Raw genomic sequence first — 14,295 nt, forward strand, 5'->3', positions numbered from 1 at the left:
CATTGCCCTTCAAGAAGTCAATAGCCCTGTGCTGAGCATAATCGGCTATGACGGCTACGCCCCGCCTGCAAAAGTCGCTGAACCCACGAAGACAGCATTGTACGTGCGACGGGGAACTACACACGTGCAATTAGACACGCAACCGTGGTGCAGCGCTACTCTTAGCGTTGTCGGATACCGGTTAGAAGTCTCATCACAGCGTACAATGCTCATCTTTTGCGTCTACGTGGTTCCCGAGAACACAAGGAATAAGGCAACTAGGGCACTTGTTGATCTCACCTTCATCTCCCACTTCAAGAAGATTTATCTGCAAGACACGATATTGTTGTGCGGGGACTTTAACGCTCAGCACATCGCCTGGGGATACAACAAATGCAGCCCGCGCGGTCGGCGCATCATGCAAGATACCTCGGAGTACGGGCTGACACTCCTCAACATGCCTCAAGCACACACGAGGCTGGGACAGACAGTTCACCAAGCAGACACATCACCAGATCTTACCTGGAGTACTCGTCCGCAGCTTTTTCGATGGGAGGTGCTGGACAATTGCATGGGGAGCGACCACTTTCCGATCCTCATACGCTTTCGCACAGGCCACGCCAATCCAAAGATGAAGTCACACGCCACTACACGGCTAAGCCACATAACACACTGGGACAATTACCGCGAGTTACTGCAGCAGCAGTCTCCAGCCAAGAACATTGACCATCTGGTATCACAGCTGTGCGTAGCGAAGTGAAGAGCCACCAAACACTTACGGGTTCCCTCTGACCACCCAGAGCCTGACAGACATCTGCTCACCTTATGGAATAGAAGGCACCGGATACTCGCTCAGTACAGGCGGTCTGGTCGCACTGCTCACCAGAAAGCATGGTTGCGCAAAATACAGCGTTTGATCGAAGAATATAAGACTATGCTTGCGTCAGACCGCTGGATGGGAATTTACGAATCCATCAATGGACAGACTCATACGTCCAAGGTTTGGGCCATCCTGCCCTCTCTTCTCGGCCAGCGCAAGACCAACAACAGCGCGGCTCGTGTGGCCCTCCGCGAAGGCATCAGCGCTCAGGAACTTGCCGAACAGGCCGCTGAACTGTTTTTCCCGCAGACGTCTCGCCCCACAGACACCACATATCAGAAGGATGTACATTCTGAAGATAATGAACCACTTAACAGCCCCTTCACCATGATCGAGCTGGAGCACGCCTTGCAGCGTGCTAACGTACGTAGTGCTCCAGGGGTCGATGAGGTGTGCGTGGCTCATCTACGCAATCTGCCCCTTGAGCACAAGCATGCTCTTCTCAAAGAACTTAATTGAGTCTGGGATACCGGGATACTGCCCTCCACTTGGAAGTTTTCGGTGGTCAAGCCCATTCCGAAGCCTGGTAAACCACCACATACCTTATCCAACCTCCGTCTGATCTCTTTGACCTCGTGTGTCTGTAAAGTAATGGGGAGCATGGTCAACACATGCTTGATGTGGTGCCTTGAAGATCGCGACCTTTTGGCTCCTACACTGTATGGATTTATGGATTTCGCCGTGGGCTATCAACACAGGATGTCCTAGCCCACCTAAAACAGGACGTCCACGACTCTAATTCGGTGCACCCACGAGCCGCTGTCGCAGTGGATATACGCAAGGCATTTGATTCCATCCCACATAACACTATCATGATCAAAGCACGTGCCCTTGGCATCAGAGGGAAGATGTACAACTTCATAGCGGGTTTCCTTGAAGAGCAAAGCTACCAAGTCGAAGTTGGTCACGACACCAGTGCCATACGGACCAACCACGTAGGCGTCCCCCAGGGCTCGGTTATTTCACCGACGCTGTTTAATATAGCTATGCACCAGCTACCTAAGTGCCTTGCCGACGTATCGGGCCTGAAACACGCGGTGTACGCCGATGACGTCACCATGTGGACGCATCAAGGGTGCATCGGGGAGCAGGAGGACGTCTTGCAACAAGCTCTCGACATTATTCACGCCTATGCCACGGAAATGGGTTTACACACTGCCCCAGACAAAATAGAGTTTGTAGTCATTCATGGTGGCAGGTCTACCTTTGGAAAGCAGGAAGAAAAGCAGTCTTTTAAACTGTACATCGGTGACCAACCCATCACACGGAAATCTACTATCCGAATACTCGGTATGCACCTAGACAAGAACTGCACAGCGAACACTTGGTTCCAATGCATTACGATGACCAGCAAACAAATCCTGCACGCTTTACGCAGAATCTCTACCCGCACCTGTGGAGTAAACGAACGTGAAATGCGGCAGTTCGCTTAAGCTTTTCTTGTCTCTCGTATCATTTACGGGCTGCCGTATCATCCAGTCAACCGCACACAGATGCACGCGCTCGACCGGTTACTTAACGAAGCCAAACCCATTGTAACTGGACTCCCAAGGTACACAAGCCTCGAAGTACTTAAAAGTTGTAGCAAACTCAACAACCTGTCCGAGCTCGTAGACATGCACATCTATACACAAGAGATGAGACTTCGCGCCACAAAAGCCGGGCGACACACACTCATGCTCCTCAGGTATGACGTCCACAACATGCCCATTTTGCCCGACAACACGCCGCCGTGGGAAATCACGGCTCTCACCAATGGCAGGCCACTTCCTCTCAATATGGACCCTACTCGGGGAATGCGGCGCCTTGCATATGCCAAGAGGCATGCCAAGGCTACGAGTTCACTCTCCTCGACTGAACGCATCGTATACACGGACGCTGCACTGTCTGCAGACGACGTTAGAAACACCTGTTATGCGACTGCATGGTACGACCAGACAAATGAAAATCAGAACCGCCGCCATCATATATCGGCAGAAGCAATGTCCAGCACCCGCGCTGAGATAATGGCCATCCTAGATTATTTGGAGTGGGCCCTCGCAACTTCCTCTCAAACTGACCCTGTTCACCATCATGTGTACACAGATTCCCAGGCTGCCCATTGGGCATGTGCTAATGTTATTTACACAGATCCCGTACTGCAGAAGATCCGGTACCAGGCACACCTGCTCCGCAAATGCGGTCACGATGTTACCATTCACTGGGTCCCTGTGCACTGCAGTATCCCCGGAAACGAGAAGGCTCATAGACTGGCGGGCGCTCATCTCTCTACCGCACTAGCCAGAGCCTCCGATAATCCTTATCCTCTCCTAGCTACCACACCTGAGGTAGCAGACCCAATGGCAGACAAGCATGCGACCAAACAACGACGTGCCGCCTACCTCGCAGCAGTGGGCAATCCACTCTCTATACCGTCACTTCCACCGAAGGTATTCACTCGGCGAGAGTCAGTCTTGCTTTGGAGAATCCAGACAAGCACCCTCCTTACTCCTCACTTGTTGAACCGTTTCTACAAGGGTGGCACACCACCACCCGTAAGTGGGTTCTGTTCCATGTGCACATGTCGTGCAGATCTAAACCACCTTTGTTGGGAGTGCCCCCTCTACATCCCACCAAGGCTTCGTGCCCTGGCCACCATATAGCGGGGACCCTGGCCTTCTTCTCTCCGGACTTGGGCTTGCCCGGATACCACGTCTCCGGACTATGCCATCGAGCTCTGGCGAGCACTGCTGCTGTTGCTTCAGGACCCGGCAGCACCACCCGTCGGCGATCGGCTCCGCGACAGCCACAAGCGTCATGCGGTCCCCACTTAGCTGCCTCCAGGACGTTCATTAATAAAACGGAGGCAGCCTTACCCTTCCCCTTTTGAAATAACACCCCTCCTCTTTCCACCGCAGTGTCTTCGGAGCATTTTAATGTGGAATAAAAGTGGTTTCATTCATTCATTCATTGTTCATGCCTTTTTGCTTCCCACCTGAATTGATCATTTCCTCAGCACTAGTCAGCAATATCTTGCTAGCCATCACTTGGTCCTCTAAGCTTTCTTTTCTGCTTCAAGGGTGAGCTGCTCCGAGGCAGGCTCTTCCGATGGCTTTTGCTTGCCCGTGCTTTCTTCAGCACTCATCCTCTGCACATACCTTGCATCATACTCCTCAAAATGTCAAGGCTGAGAGGCACCTTAGCTGCATCACGATCATAGCACTGAAGGAACCTCTTAACATGGCGCATTTTATAAATTCTAGCAATTCTGAGCGAGTTCTGTCCATCAGAAGGTGCTTATTTTCACTGAAGCATCATTCTAGGTCAGCATCGCCGTTGGGAAGAGCAAAAAGCACATTTATGAACTTACAAAACAGGGGATACAGTCCCCACCATTTACAAAGGGTCTGCAGACAACATATGTTTGCATATAATAGACTATTCTCACTTAGTTTGGTCTACCTATATTATAAATGCAACCACCACCACCACCACCACCATCAGCCTGTTTTATGTCCACTGCAGGACAAAGGCCTCTCCCTGCGATCTCCAATTACCCTTGTCCTGCGCCAACCGATTCCAACTAGCGCTTGCGAATTTCCTAATTTGATCGCTCCACCTAGTCTTCTGCCATCCTCGATTGCGTTTCCCTTCACTTGGTACCCATTCTGTAGCCCTAACGGTCCAACGGTTATTTAACCAGCGCATTACATGACCTGCCCAGCTCCATTTTTTTCTCTTAATGTCAATAAGAATATCAGCTACACCTGTTTGCTCTCTGATCCAAACCGCTCTCTCCCTGTCTCTTAACGTAATGCCTAGCAATCTTTGTTCCATTGCTCTTTACGCGGTCCTTAACTTGTTCTCAAGCTTTTATGTCAGTCTCCAAGTCTCTGCCCCATATGTCAGCACTGATAAAATGCACTGACTGTACCTTCCTTTTCAATGATAATGGTAAGCTTCCAGTCAGGAGCTGACAATGTCTGCCGTATGCGATCCAACCCATTTTTATTCTTCTATGAATTTCTTTCTCATGATCAGGGTTCCCTGTGATTAATTGACCTAGGTAAACATACTCCTTCACAGACTCTAGAGATTGACTGGCGATCCTGCACTCTTGTTCCTTTGCCTGGTAATTCATCATTATCTTTGTCTTCTGCATATTAATCTTCAGCCCCACTCTTACACTCTCCCTCTCAAGGTCCACAATTATTTGTTGTAACTCGTCTGCAGTGTTGCTGAATAGAACAATGTCATCGGCAAACCAAAGGTTGCTAAGGTATGCGCCGTCGATCCTTACTCCTAAGCCTTCCCAGTTTAATAGCTTGAATATTTCTTCCAAGCACGCAGTGAATAGTATTGGAGAGATTGTGTCTCCTTGTCTGGCCTCTTTCTTTATAGGTATCTTCCTACTTTTCTAGTGGAGAAATAAGGTCACTGTGGAATCTCTGTAGATATTTTCCAAGATATTTACGTAAGCGGTATGTACTCCTTGATTACGTAATGCCTCTATGACTGGTACCTCTACTGAATCAAATACCTTTTCGTAATCTATGAAAGCTATACAGAGAAGCTTATGGTACTCTGCGGATTTCTAGATAACCTGATTAATGACATGGATGTAATCCATTGTAGAGTATCCCTTCCTGAAGCCAGCCTGTTCACTTGGTTGACTAAAGTGCAATGTTGCCCTCATTCTATTGGAGATTACTTTGGTAAATATTTTATATAATACTGGGAGTAAGCTAATGGGCCTATAATTTTTCAATTCTTTAACATCTCCCTTTTTGTGGATTAGTATAATGCTTGCATTCTTCCAGTTTTCTGAGACCCTTGCAGTCGATAGACACTTCGTATAAAGAGCCGACAGTTTTCCAAGCATTATGTCTCCTCCATCTTTGATTAAATCCACTGTTATTCCATCTTCTTCTGCCGCTCTTCCTTGTTTCATGTTTTTGCAAGGCCCTTTTGACCTCATCGCTAGTTATAGGAGGAGTTTCTGTATCCTGTTCATTACTGTTTCTAATTGAGGTATCCTAACTCCTCTGGGTATTGTACAGGTCAGTATAGAATTCTTCCGCTTCTTTTACTATATCTTTGAGATTGCTGATATTACCCTGCTTATCTTACAGTGCATACATCTTGGTTTGTCCTATGCCATGTTTCTTTCACATTGATTTCAGGCTGCATCCGTTTTTTACGGCTTCTTCAGTCTTTCTCCTGTTATAGTTTCGGATACCACTTATTTTCGCCTTGTTGATCAGTTTTTACAGTTCCACAAATTCTATCTTATCTCTTGAGTTGGACACTTTCATTCTTAATTGTTTCTTTATTAGGGCCTTTGTTACTTGGGAGAGCTTGTCTACAGGTTGCCTTGGTGCCTTGCCTCCCACTTCATTTGTTGCCTCTAAAGCCAGTCTAGTTATGGTTTCATTCATTAGCTATATGTCATCATCATCTCTCTGTTCCAAGGCTGCATATTTGTTTGCAAGTACCAGCCTGAATTTGTCTGCTTTTACCCTTGCTGCCTCTAGGTTGACCTGTTTCTTCTTGACCAATTTTGCTTTTTCTCTTTTCAAATTGAGGTGAACCATAGCCCTCACTAACCTATGATCACTGCACTTTACGCTACCTATCACTTCTGCATCCTGCACTATGTGGGATCAGCAGAAAGTATGAAGTCAATTTCATTTCTTGTTTCACCACTAGGGCTTTTCCAGGTCCACTTTCTGTTGCTACGCTTCCTGAAAAAGGTGTTCAATATTCGAAGCTTATTTCTTTCTGCGGATTCTACCAGCATCTCTCCTCTAGCGTTTCTAGAATCAACGCTGTAGTTGCAGATTGCTTGTTCACCAGCCTGCACCAATTTCCCCAATTCACCAATTTTGCTTTTAGCGGACCTGGCTATGGCAGACTATCGACTAGAACAGACAAGTTTTGAGCAAATTTGTCTAGATAGTGTAAATACCACATACTTTGCTGTAGAGATGCGTTTGTTCGGCAGTGCACTGCACGTAACTAGTGTGTGCGGCAGTGCGCTACACGCAGTTACTTCCGGCTGCTTGAGAAATTTGCGAAAATGCTCCTTTTCATAAAGAGGGCCTCACCAGGTCTGACCATTTTGAGCTGACAAGCGCTGTGCATACAATGCGCACTAATGATCGTGTCTGCTAAGTATGACATTTGCCACGCATTGTGGAAAGAGCTGAAATCTCAAACTGAACGCTGTTTGCCCTTCTCCTCGTGGGCGCTGCACTCCCAGCTGGAGAGTCTACGTATATCACAAAAGTGTGCCTACGTGCATTGCACTGCTGTGACATCACTTGTGGTGACACGCAAATTTAAGAATTATTCAAGGCAACATCTGTTATTTGTGTAATCTGTTGATTCAATAGACGAATGAAAGTTTAGAGAAATAATAAAATGCGCAAACCGACTGTCGGCACATTCTTGTTGTACTTTGCACCGCAGCAAGAGGGATGTACTTCCGTTTTGTCTGCTTGTTCCCACGTCATGTAGTCGCGAATGCAGACAACGAAAGTATGCCATTTTTTATCGTGTTCCAGCGCGCGATCATGCTCTATGAGTCGCTTGCGTCTGCCTTAGTACGTATTTGCGTAGCACTGACTTATACTGAAAATCAGGTGTTCTCGTGCACATCGCATAAAATCATGTGCTGTGTAAAACAAGACAAATGCAACAGCTCGTGCGCTATGCCATCAGCAGAAGTGCACCGTGCAGTAAGAAAGCGAGGGGAAAAAAAAAATGAAGGTGGAGCTTGTGATGTATGCGTTATGCGATCCTCAAGCTCTGGTATAGGAGAACACAAGGAAGGAATTTTGCTTGCGCAGGCTAGATGGGGCAAGTGGAAAGAGTGTCTCTCTTGGCAGTGCCTTCACCTCCTGAAATCATGGGTTCGCGGCATTGAAATATTTCTATCTCAGCTATTAATGAACCAATTTGAAAAATTGTTTTGGCAGAACGCTCCATAAAGGAGACGTAACAATTTCTAGCGCATAACTGAAATTTGCTATGTGGCCTCATGAGGGGCCCTTCAAGAAATGAATACTCTAGAGGAAAGCTTCCCATAACAGCGTGTCATGTGTTGTAGTCCCTTGAAGAAGCTATTAGACCCTTGAAGAAGCTATTAGACGGACGGAAGAATCAGGACAAGCTGCGCTGAGTGAATTCACCAAACACTTACCAGCAGGCGGAAATGCTTGAGACAAGCACTGCTGACCCCAAGATCACAAAGTGGGTAGAAGTTGGAGTGAGTGGGGAAGCTGATTCATGGGTGCAAGAAGGTTCCCCCTCCCATTCGACTTCTGTTATAATAGACACGTTCCATCACTTTGCGCCCAAAGGCACTGACCCTGCTGAGTTTAAGCAAAAGCAGATAAATCTGCAAAGTCTTCTTTTGCTCCACTTCAACGTATAGAATGGCCTCTTCGACCATGGGAAATATTAGCCATAGACATAATAGGTCTTTTCGATTGTGCACCACAGTATTCCCATTTTGCCTTAGTCACAGTTGACTATCATTCCAAGTGGCCTGAAGTTGCTTTTATGCCTTCAGTTACGTCCAAGGCTATCATGTGTTCTCTTATTTCCATATTCAGAAGAGATGGATTTCCTGGTGCCATTGTGTCCGGCAACAGTTTGTTTCTACAGAATTTCCTGAAGGAAAGAGGCATTAAGCATTTCCTGTCTTCTCTTTTCAACCCACAGGCAAACGGCCAGGTAGAAAGATTCAACCGCACCCTCAAGGATTTCAAACAGATTGCAATGTTGGAACAATGCGACCTGAGGTTCGCAATCTCAGAATACTTGGCAATTTACAGGTTTACTTCACATATGACTACAGGTGTTTCTCTGGCTATGCTACTCTGTAGTTGCCAATCAAGAACTCGACTTGATGTCGCAAACATGCCCCCAATCCCATTCACGTCGCCAGAATTTTGTAGTGCCTTGACAGGGAGGCCGGACACGGGACCTACGGCATGCAGCCTAACGGCCAAGGTGCAAAGCACTGCAGAAAAGAGAAGTGGGGACTTCCTTTGATGGGGACCAGACAAAGACTACATTCATTCTAATGAGGGGGAAGGGAACACAGGGGTATGCTTACAAAGTTGGGTGCAGCGTGGCGCCAGTGTACAAACAATCTGAAACCGAAACTGAGAACACAACACCGCACAACGTCTTGCCAGCGGAGAGTTTTTGTGCCTACCACTGCTATCGCATCAGTGCTGAACAAGTGCCGAAGGTGCCGCTAGGCCCAACTAGCTTCGAAAGCGAAGTCATTGCATACAGCCCTTAAAAGCAACCACCCATGATCACAAAATGCACCAATTTGAGAACACACTGCATCACTTCACGCAAAAATGGAAACGTGCTGCTATTCATGGCATCCAAACTGCGACGCATGTGATGCGGCCAAGGCGATTTGCTCCGTACGGTGGCGCTCATCCGTGCTACAGATTTGGCAGTGGTAATCACTTGGTCGCCAAAGATAAAATTAAGACATCAGTTTATATACTACCACCAGTGCGACTGAGCATTGGGGCATTTCGGAGTGGCATGGCACATTTGTATCAAAATGGCGCAATTGGTGCAGCTGCTACACCCCTGCTTAGAGGGCCTGTCACCAGGCCCCACAACAAATTTCGGCTATACTCTGGAAGTTATGTACACTCAAGGTAGTGTTTTACTGCAATAATTTGCAAGTTGGATCATTAATAGCAGAGATAGAAATATTTGAAGCATCGCAAACCCATGACTAGAGGAGGTGAGCTTCACTGCCAACATAGACATTCTCTCCACTTGCTCCGCCTAGCCTCCACAAGCGAGATTCCTTCCTGGCATTCTCCCATACCGGAGCTGAAGGATCGCGTCATGTAGACGTCACAGGCCCTCCTGCTTTTTTTCTTCTCCGGTATATGCTGCACAGCGCATTTCTGGTGACGGTCTCGCACACGAGCTGTTGTGTTTGTCTTGCTTCATGCTGTGCACAAGAACATCTGCATTGTTGTCTTGCTTCTTCTGCACTACATTGAAATGGATTCCTCAATGTGCACACGTCTACAGATAGTTTTGTTTTTTGTGCCTGCGACTGCACAATGTGGGAATAAGCAAACGAAATGGAAGTGCATCCCTCTTGCTACAACGCAGAGCAAAACAAAGAGTTGCAGACATTTGGTTTGTAGGTTTTATTATTTCTCTAAACATTAAATCATCTAGTGAAGCAACAAATCAAGCGTAGAACTGCTGTTGTCGCCTTGGATAATTCTCGAAGTCACGTGTCACGGTGAGTGATGTTTCAGCAATGTGAATTATATAGGTGCACTTGTATGTCTGACCTCAAGTCTCCAGCTGGGAAGGAGGCTCCCTCGAGAAGAAAGGCATATGGTGTGTGGTGTGAAATTTCAGCTGTTTTCGTGGCACGCAGCGTAATACTTTGCAGATACAATCTTCAGCACGCATTGTACTTCACTGTGCTTGAAAATTATAACAGCGCTAACACATGCAACCACAAAGGAACAAGGAAGAGATGAAAGCACTGTACCAGCACATGAGCTGATTGCAACGAACAGGAAATTGGCCATGAAAGTGAGAAATGAAGAGGACCGAGACCGCTGGCTTCTTGAGGGTTTAGACTGTCAAAAACAGTGCTTGTGTCTCGTCCTTGTTCCTTTGTGGTTGCATGTGTTAGCGCTGTTATAATTTTCAAATAAAGTATGCACCAACTCGCCCAAAAAGAAGTTTTAATGAAATTCACTGTGCAGCTCAAAATGGCCAGACGTGGTGAGAGGCCCTTTACAGGCGCAGACCATAGTACTGACACTGCAGTATCATTCTCTGCCACCACATGGTACTACGACACCATAAGGGGTGAGATTTCTTCACTTTTGCTTAACTGGAAGCACTGCTTAGTCATGACATCATCCAAGAGAAATAGCCATTGTGTTACTTCTGCAGAAGAGTAAAGAAAAAAAAATGGTGACTTGATGAAGTTCAAGGAACGGGTATATGGTATTTTGAATGAAACTGCAGGCTCGCTGGTGTGACATACATGAGTAATAATATTAGGTTCATATTGTTACGGAGCAGGTGGGCTTGGCACTAAAGATGCAGCTGACGGTCAATATTTTTATGACAGTGCTGCTAGCAACTAGGCACGTTTATTTATTCTGCTAGAAAGTGCTGCAGGGCCCTTTCCCAAAGCAACACCAGAACTATGGATAGGCAGTCTTGATTGATGTGCACCTAAATCTAATAATCTGTGAATACCAGCTGCCAAAGCCAGAAATGCAACCTGTAGCAGCAACCTGTTCAGCAGCAGAAGGACACTGAACCACTGCAGTTGGTCACACAAAGTTGCTCAGTGCAATTCCTGAACACAAACAAAATTTGGCTAACAGTCTCATTAACTAATGTAAATAAATCTACATAACTGGACACCACCAACCAAACACAGAAGCAACTCACTCAGCCACGTAGTATGAATCTTTGGTCAACACCAGAATGGAGTCCATGTCAGCCTGCCCAGGATCACCAGTGCTACAAGAAGACAGTATATTTAATGTCATTTAGGTTAAATTTAAGACACTGCAATAAAAAGTAGTATGCACTTGCAGAAACTATTATAGTGGACACAAGGATGGCGGAAAAATAACTTTTCAGATACAGAGTTGTCTTGAGAAGCATTGCACTTTTGACAGGATTCTTTCAAGTGCTAATTGAGCTACCATCTAAAACTCAGAGGCACTCAATAAGTTAAAATTAATTCAGGACAAACATTAAGATCACAAGAAAACATTCAATAACTTATAGACTAGATCAGAAAAAAAAAAACTGATTCAAAGTACGTGCCACTCACACCGTTAGAAGCATGAATTACACAATGTGTAATGTCGAAAAGAAAGGGGGCTAACTGAAGGGCCCAATATTTATTAATCATATCATGAGAAGCCAACAAACAAAGACACCAAGGAAAACATAGGGGAAGTTACTTGTACTTACTCATTGAATTAAGTAAATTATAAATTAATGGCAATGAAAGTGGATGAAAAAACAACTTGCCGCAGGGGGCGAACGATCCCATGTCTTCACGTAATTACATGTGCGATGCTCTAACCAATTGAGCTACTGTGGAGTGGTTTCCCCATCCACTTTCTTGGGCACTTATTGGTTACTACTAGAACTAACCTATTAGAACTAACCTACTAGAACTAACCTAAGGGTTAGCCAACGCCACCACTCACAACTTTGGCGGCGGATGGTTTGTGAGTGGTGGCGCTGAAAGTGTCTTAGTTGTAAGAGGCGATTGGGAGATTGGTGGAAGAAAAGTAGGGAAACGACAAAAAACGGAGACGTACAAAAGCAAAGTTCGCAATAGAGGGTCAGAAAATGTGGTTGTGGGAGTTCATAGTGGTTTCTTTCCTTTCTTTTTTAACTTGGGTAGGACATTAGGAAGTATAATAACAAGAGCTTGGTGGCACAACTCGCCCCCCCATTCCAGTGGGGATGCTCATAACATTCATCCACATCCATCCATTTGTATGTCAGAATACAGCGTTAGCAGTAGCTGCTGGACTGACGTTAGCATTTAGCTAGTGCATGAAAGGATCAAAAGGAGAGGAGGATGTGGGGATTGAGGTATTTACCGGCGCCTTTGTACGGGCATTTACGTGTTCTGTCATCCCTATGCCTCACCCTTTTCACTAGTAACGGTTGTCAGTGGTGACCTTGGCCACGAACCGGTTTGCGCTGGAGGCACTTGCGTTGCCAGCGGCAGTAGCTGTGGTCGCCAAATTGAGTGCGAGGAAGATCTCTTTGGGACATCGCACAGTACGTACACGTATGGCACTGAGAAGCACTTATCGCAATACCAAGCCAACAAAAACTGCCCGAGCTCTTCTGAGTGGGCCCATTCGTTATCATGAGAGCAAGCAGCATAGCTGCGGGGACTTTTCCTAGCGGTGTGTTGCGGAGAACCATCTTCTTGCAGTGACATGCTAGCGGCACCACTGTCTGTGCTTTTCGCCCTTGGCGTGGGAGCACTTTGATTCCCGCACTGGCCCGGGACCGGGCGTTCTTGCAGCGTTGGGTGCCGCCGGAGACAAATAGTTTCCGCCAACATAGGTCAATGCTGTGTGTTCTCACGCCTGCACAGCGCTCGATGCCCCCCCTTTTGCGGCATGAGTGTGGCATGCTAGATTATGTGACGTGACGTGACAGCTTATGTGGCGCTGTGGCTTGAGCTCACGGTGTTCGGCACTCCTGTGATATACAAGAACTCCACAAGCTGAAACATGCATGCATTGCAAGCCAACACTTTTGTGGAGGGTTAAGCTGTGTTCTTGTGGCCTAATGTTTTCACCAGCTATTATATTTTTAGAACATTGTATTGTATAGATTTTTTCTCCGTCGAACATTTTGAGGGCCTGGAGAGCTTACGGAATTCAGTGGAAGGTTTTTTTGATATTGTGAGCATAGCTAAATGCGACATTCTTGTCCTCCCCTTCCCCCCTTCTGCACTTTCTTGGCACCTTCACATTAGACACACACTTTGGGCCTCAATGAATAGAAATAGTCAAACCAAAAAAGTGAGGAAGTCTTGACCTGCACTGTAGTTCCAGAAACTGTGCCCAAGAAAAATAAACTTAAAAAGAAATCTAAAAAAAAGGATGCCTAAGTACTTGTTATGAGTTGGGAATGCGAAAGCATTACTGTCCAATTTAACGCCATTGAGCAGTCCTTCGAATTATGAACTCCTCGCTGGCAAGCGATTGCGCTGATACGCTTGGCACATTTTGATTTGGCCTTACTGAGGCCCAGTTAAAATGCAGGAAAGAGCATGCGCGGACAAAGAACGCATGGATGACACAGACTTTCGAGAGTGAGGGTGACAAGGCATCACAGCAATGCCCTCTCACCTCATGCAACACCTTGTGTGCTACTGAGGCAGTAGGTGTTCTCTTTCACTTGCTCTGCTTTATCAAGGCGTGCTTGTGCCGTGGTGTCACAGCCAATGGGAATTTAAGTCCTGTTTTGCAGCTACAGACACCGGATTTTTCACTCAATGAGCCATTTCATGCTTTCGCATCAATATATAAAATAAAAGTCCAACTTCAGTGTGCCATGTGTTTGGTCACGGAGCCCAAGGTGCCGTAGGCCTGAGGACTTCACGCGTGATGTTCTTGACTGCCGAGTCGTATGCGCCAATGTGCGAGATGCCTAGCTGTGGGTCCAAAGAGTAAACAATGTGCATGGTCGCAGGTCCAGAGGATTCCGTGTGCGATGTGGTGGGTCACAGTGCCGATGCTCAAAAGGCTTAGCCGTAGGTCGGAGGATTGCCTGCACAATGTGCTTAGAAGTAAACTTGCAAGCGAAGTCTGAAGCACCGATGCTCGAAAGGCTTATCCATATGTCCGAGGCTTCCGTGTGCAAAGTGCTTG

At 46.6% G+C, this 14,295-nt stretch overlaps 1 protein-coding gene across 2 annotated transcripts in view; it reads right to left on the reverse strand.

The window, feature by feature from the left end:
* The window catches only part of LOC135908771 (phosphatidylinositide phosphatase SAC2-like), a 233,472-nt gene that overhangs the window by 51,426 nt on the left and 167,751 nt on the right, over nucleotides 1-14,295 (reverse strand). For both annotated transcript variants that reach the window (XM_065440613.1, XM_065440612.1), the window contains exon 14: nucleotides 11,324-11,395. In XM_065440613.1, the coding sequence (XP_065296685.1) occupies nucleotides 11,324-11,395 (72 nt within the window). The remainder of the gene's footprint in view (nucleotides 1-11,323; nucleotides 11,396-14,295) is intronic.

Source organism: Dermacentor albipictus, chromosome 1, assembly GCF_038994185.2.
Source record: "Dermacentor albipictus isolate Rhodes 1998 colony chromosome 1, USDA_Dalb.pri_finalv2, whole genome shotgun sequence".
NCBI classification, from domain to species: Eukaryota; Metazoa; Arthropoda; class Arachnida; order Ixodida; family Ixodidae; genus Dermacentor; species Dermacentor albipictus.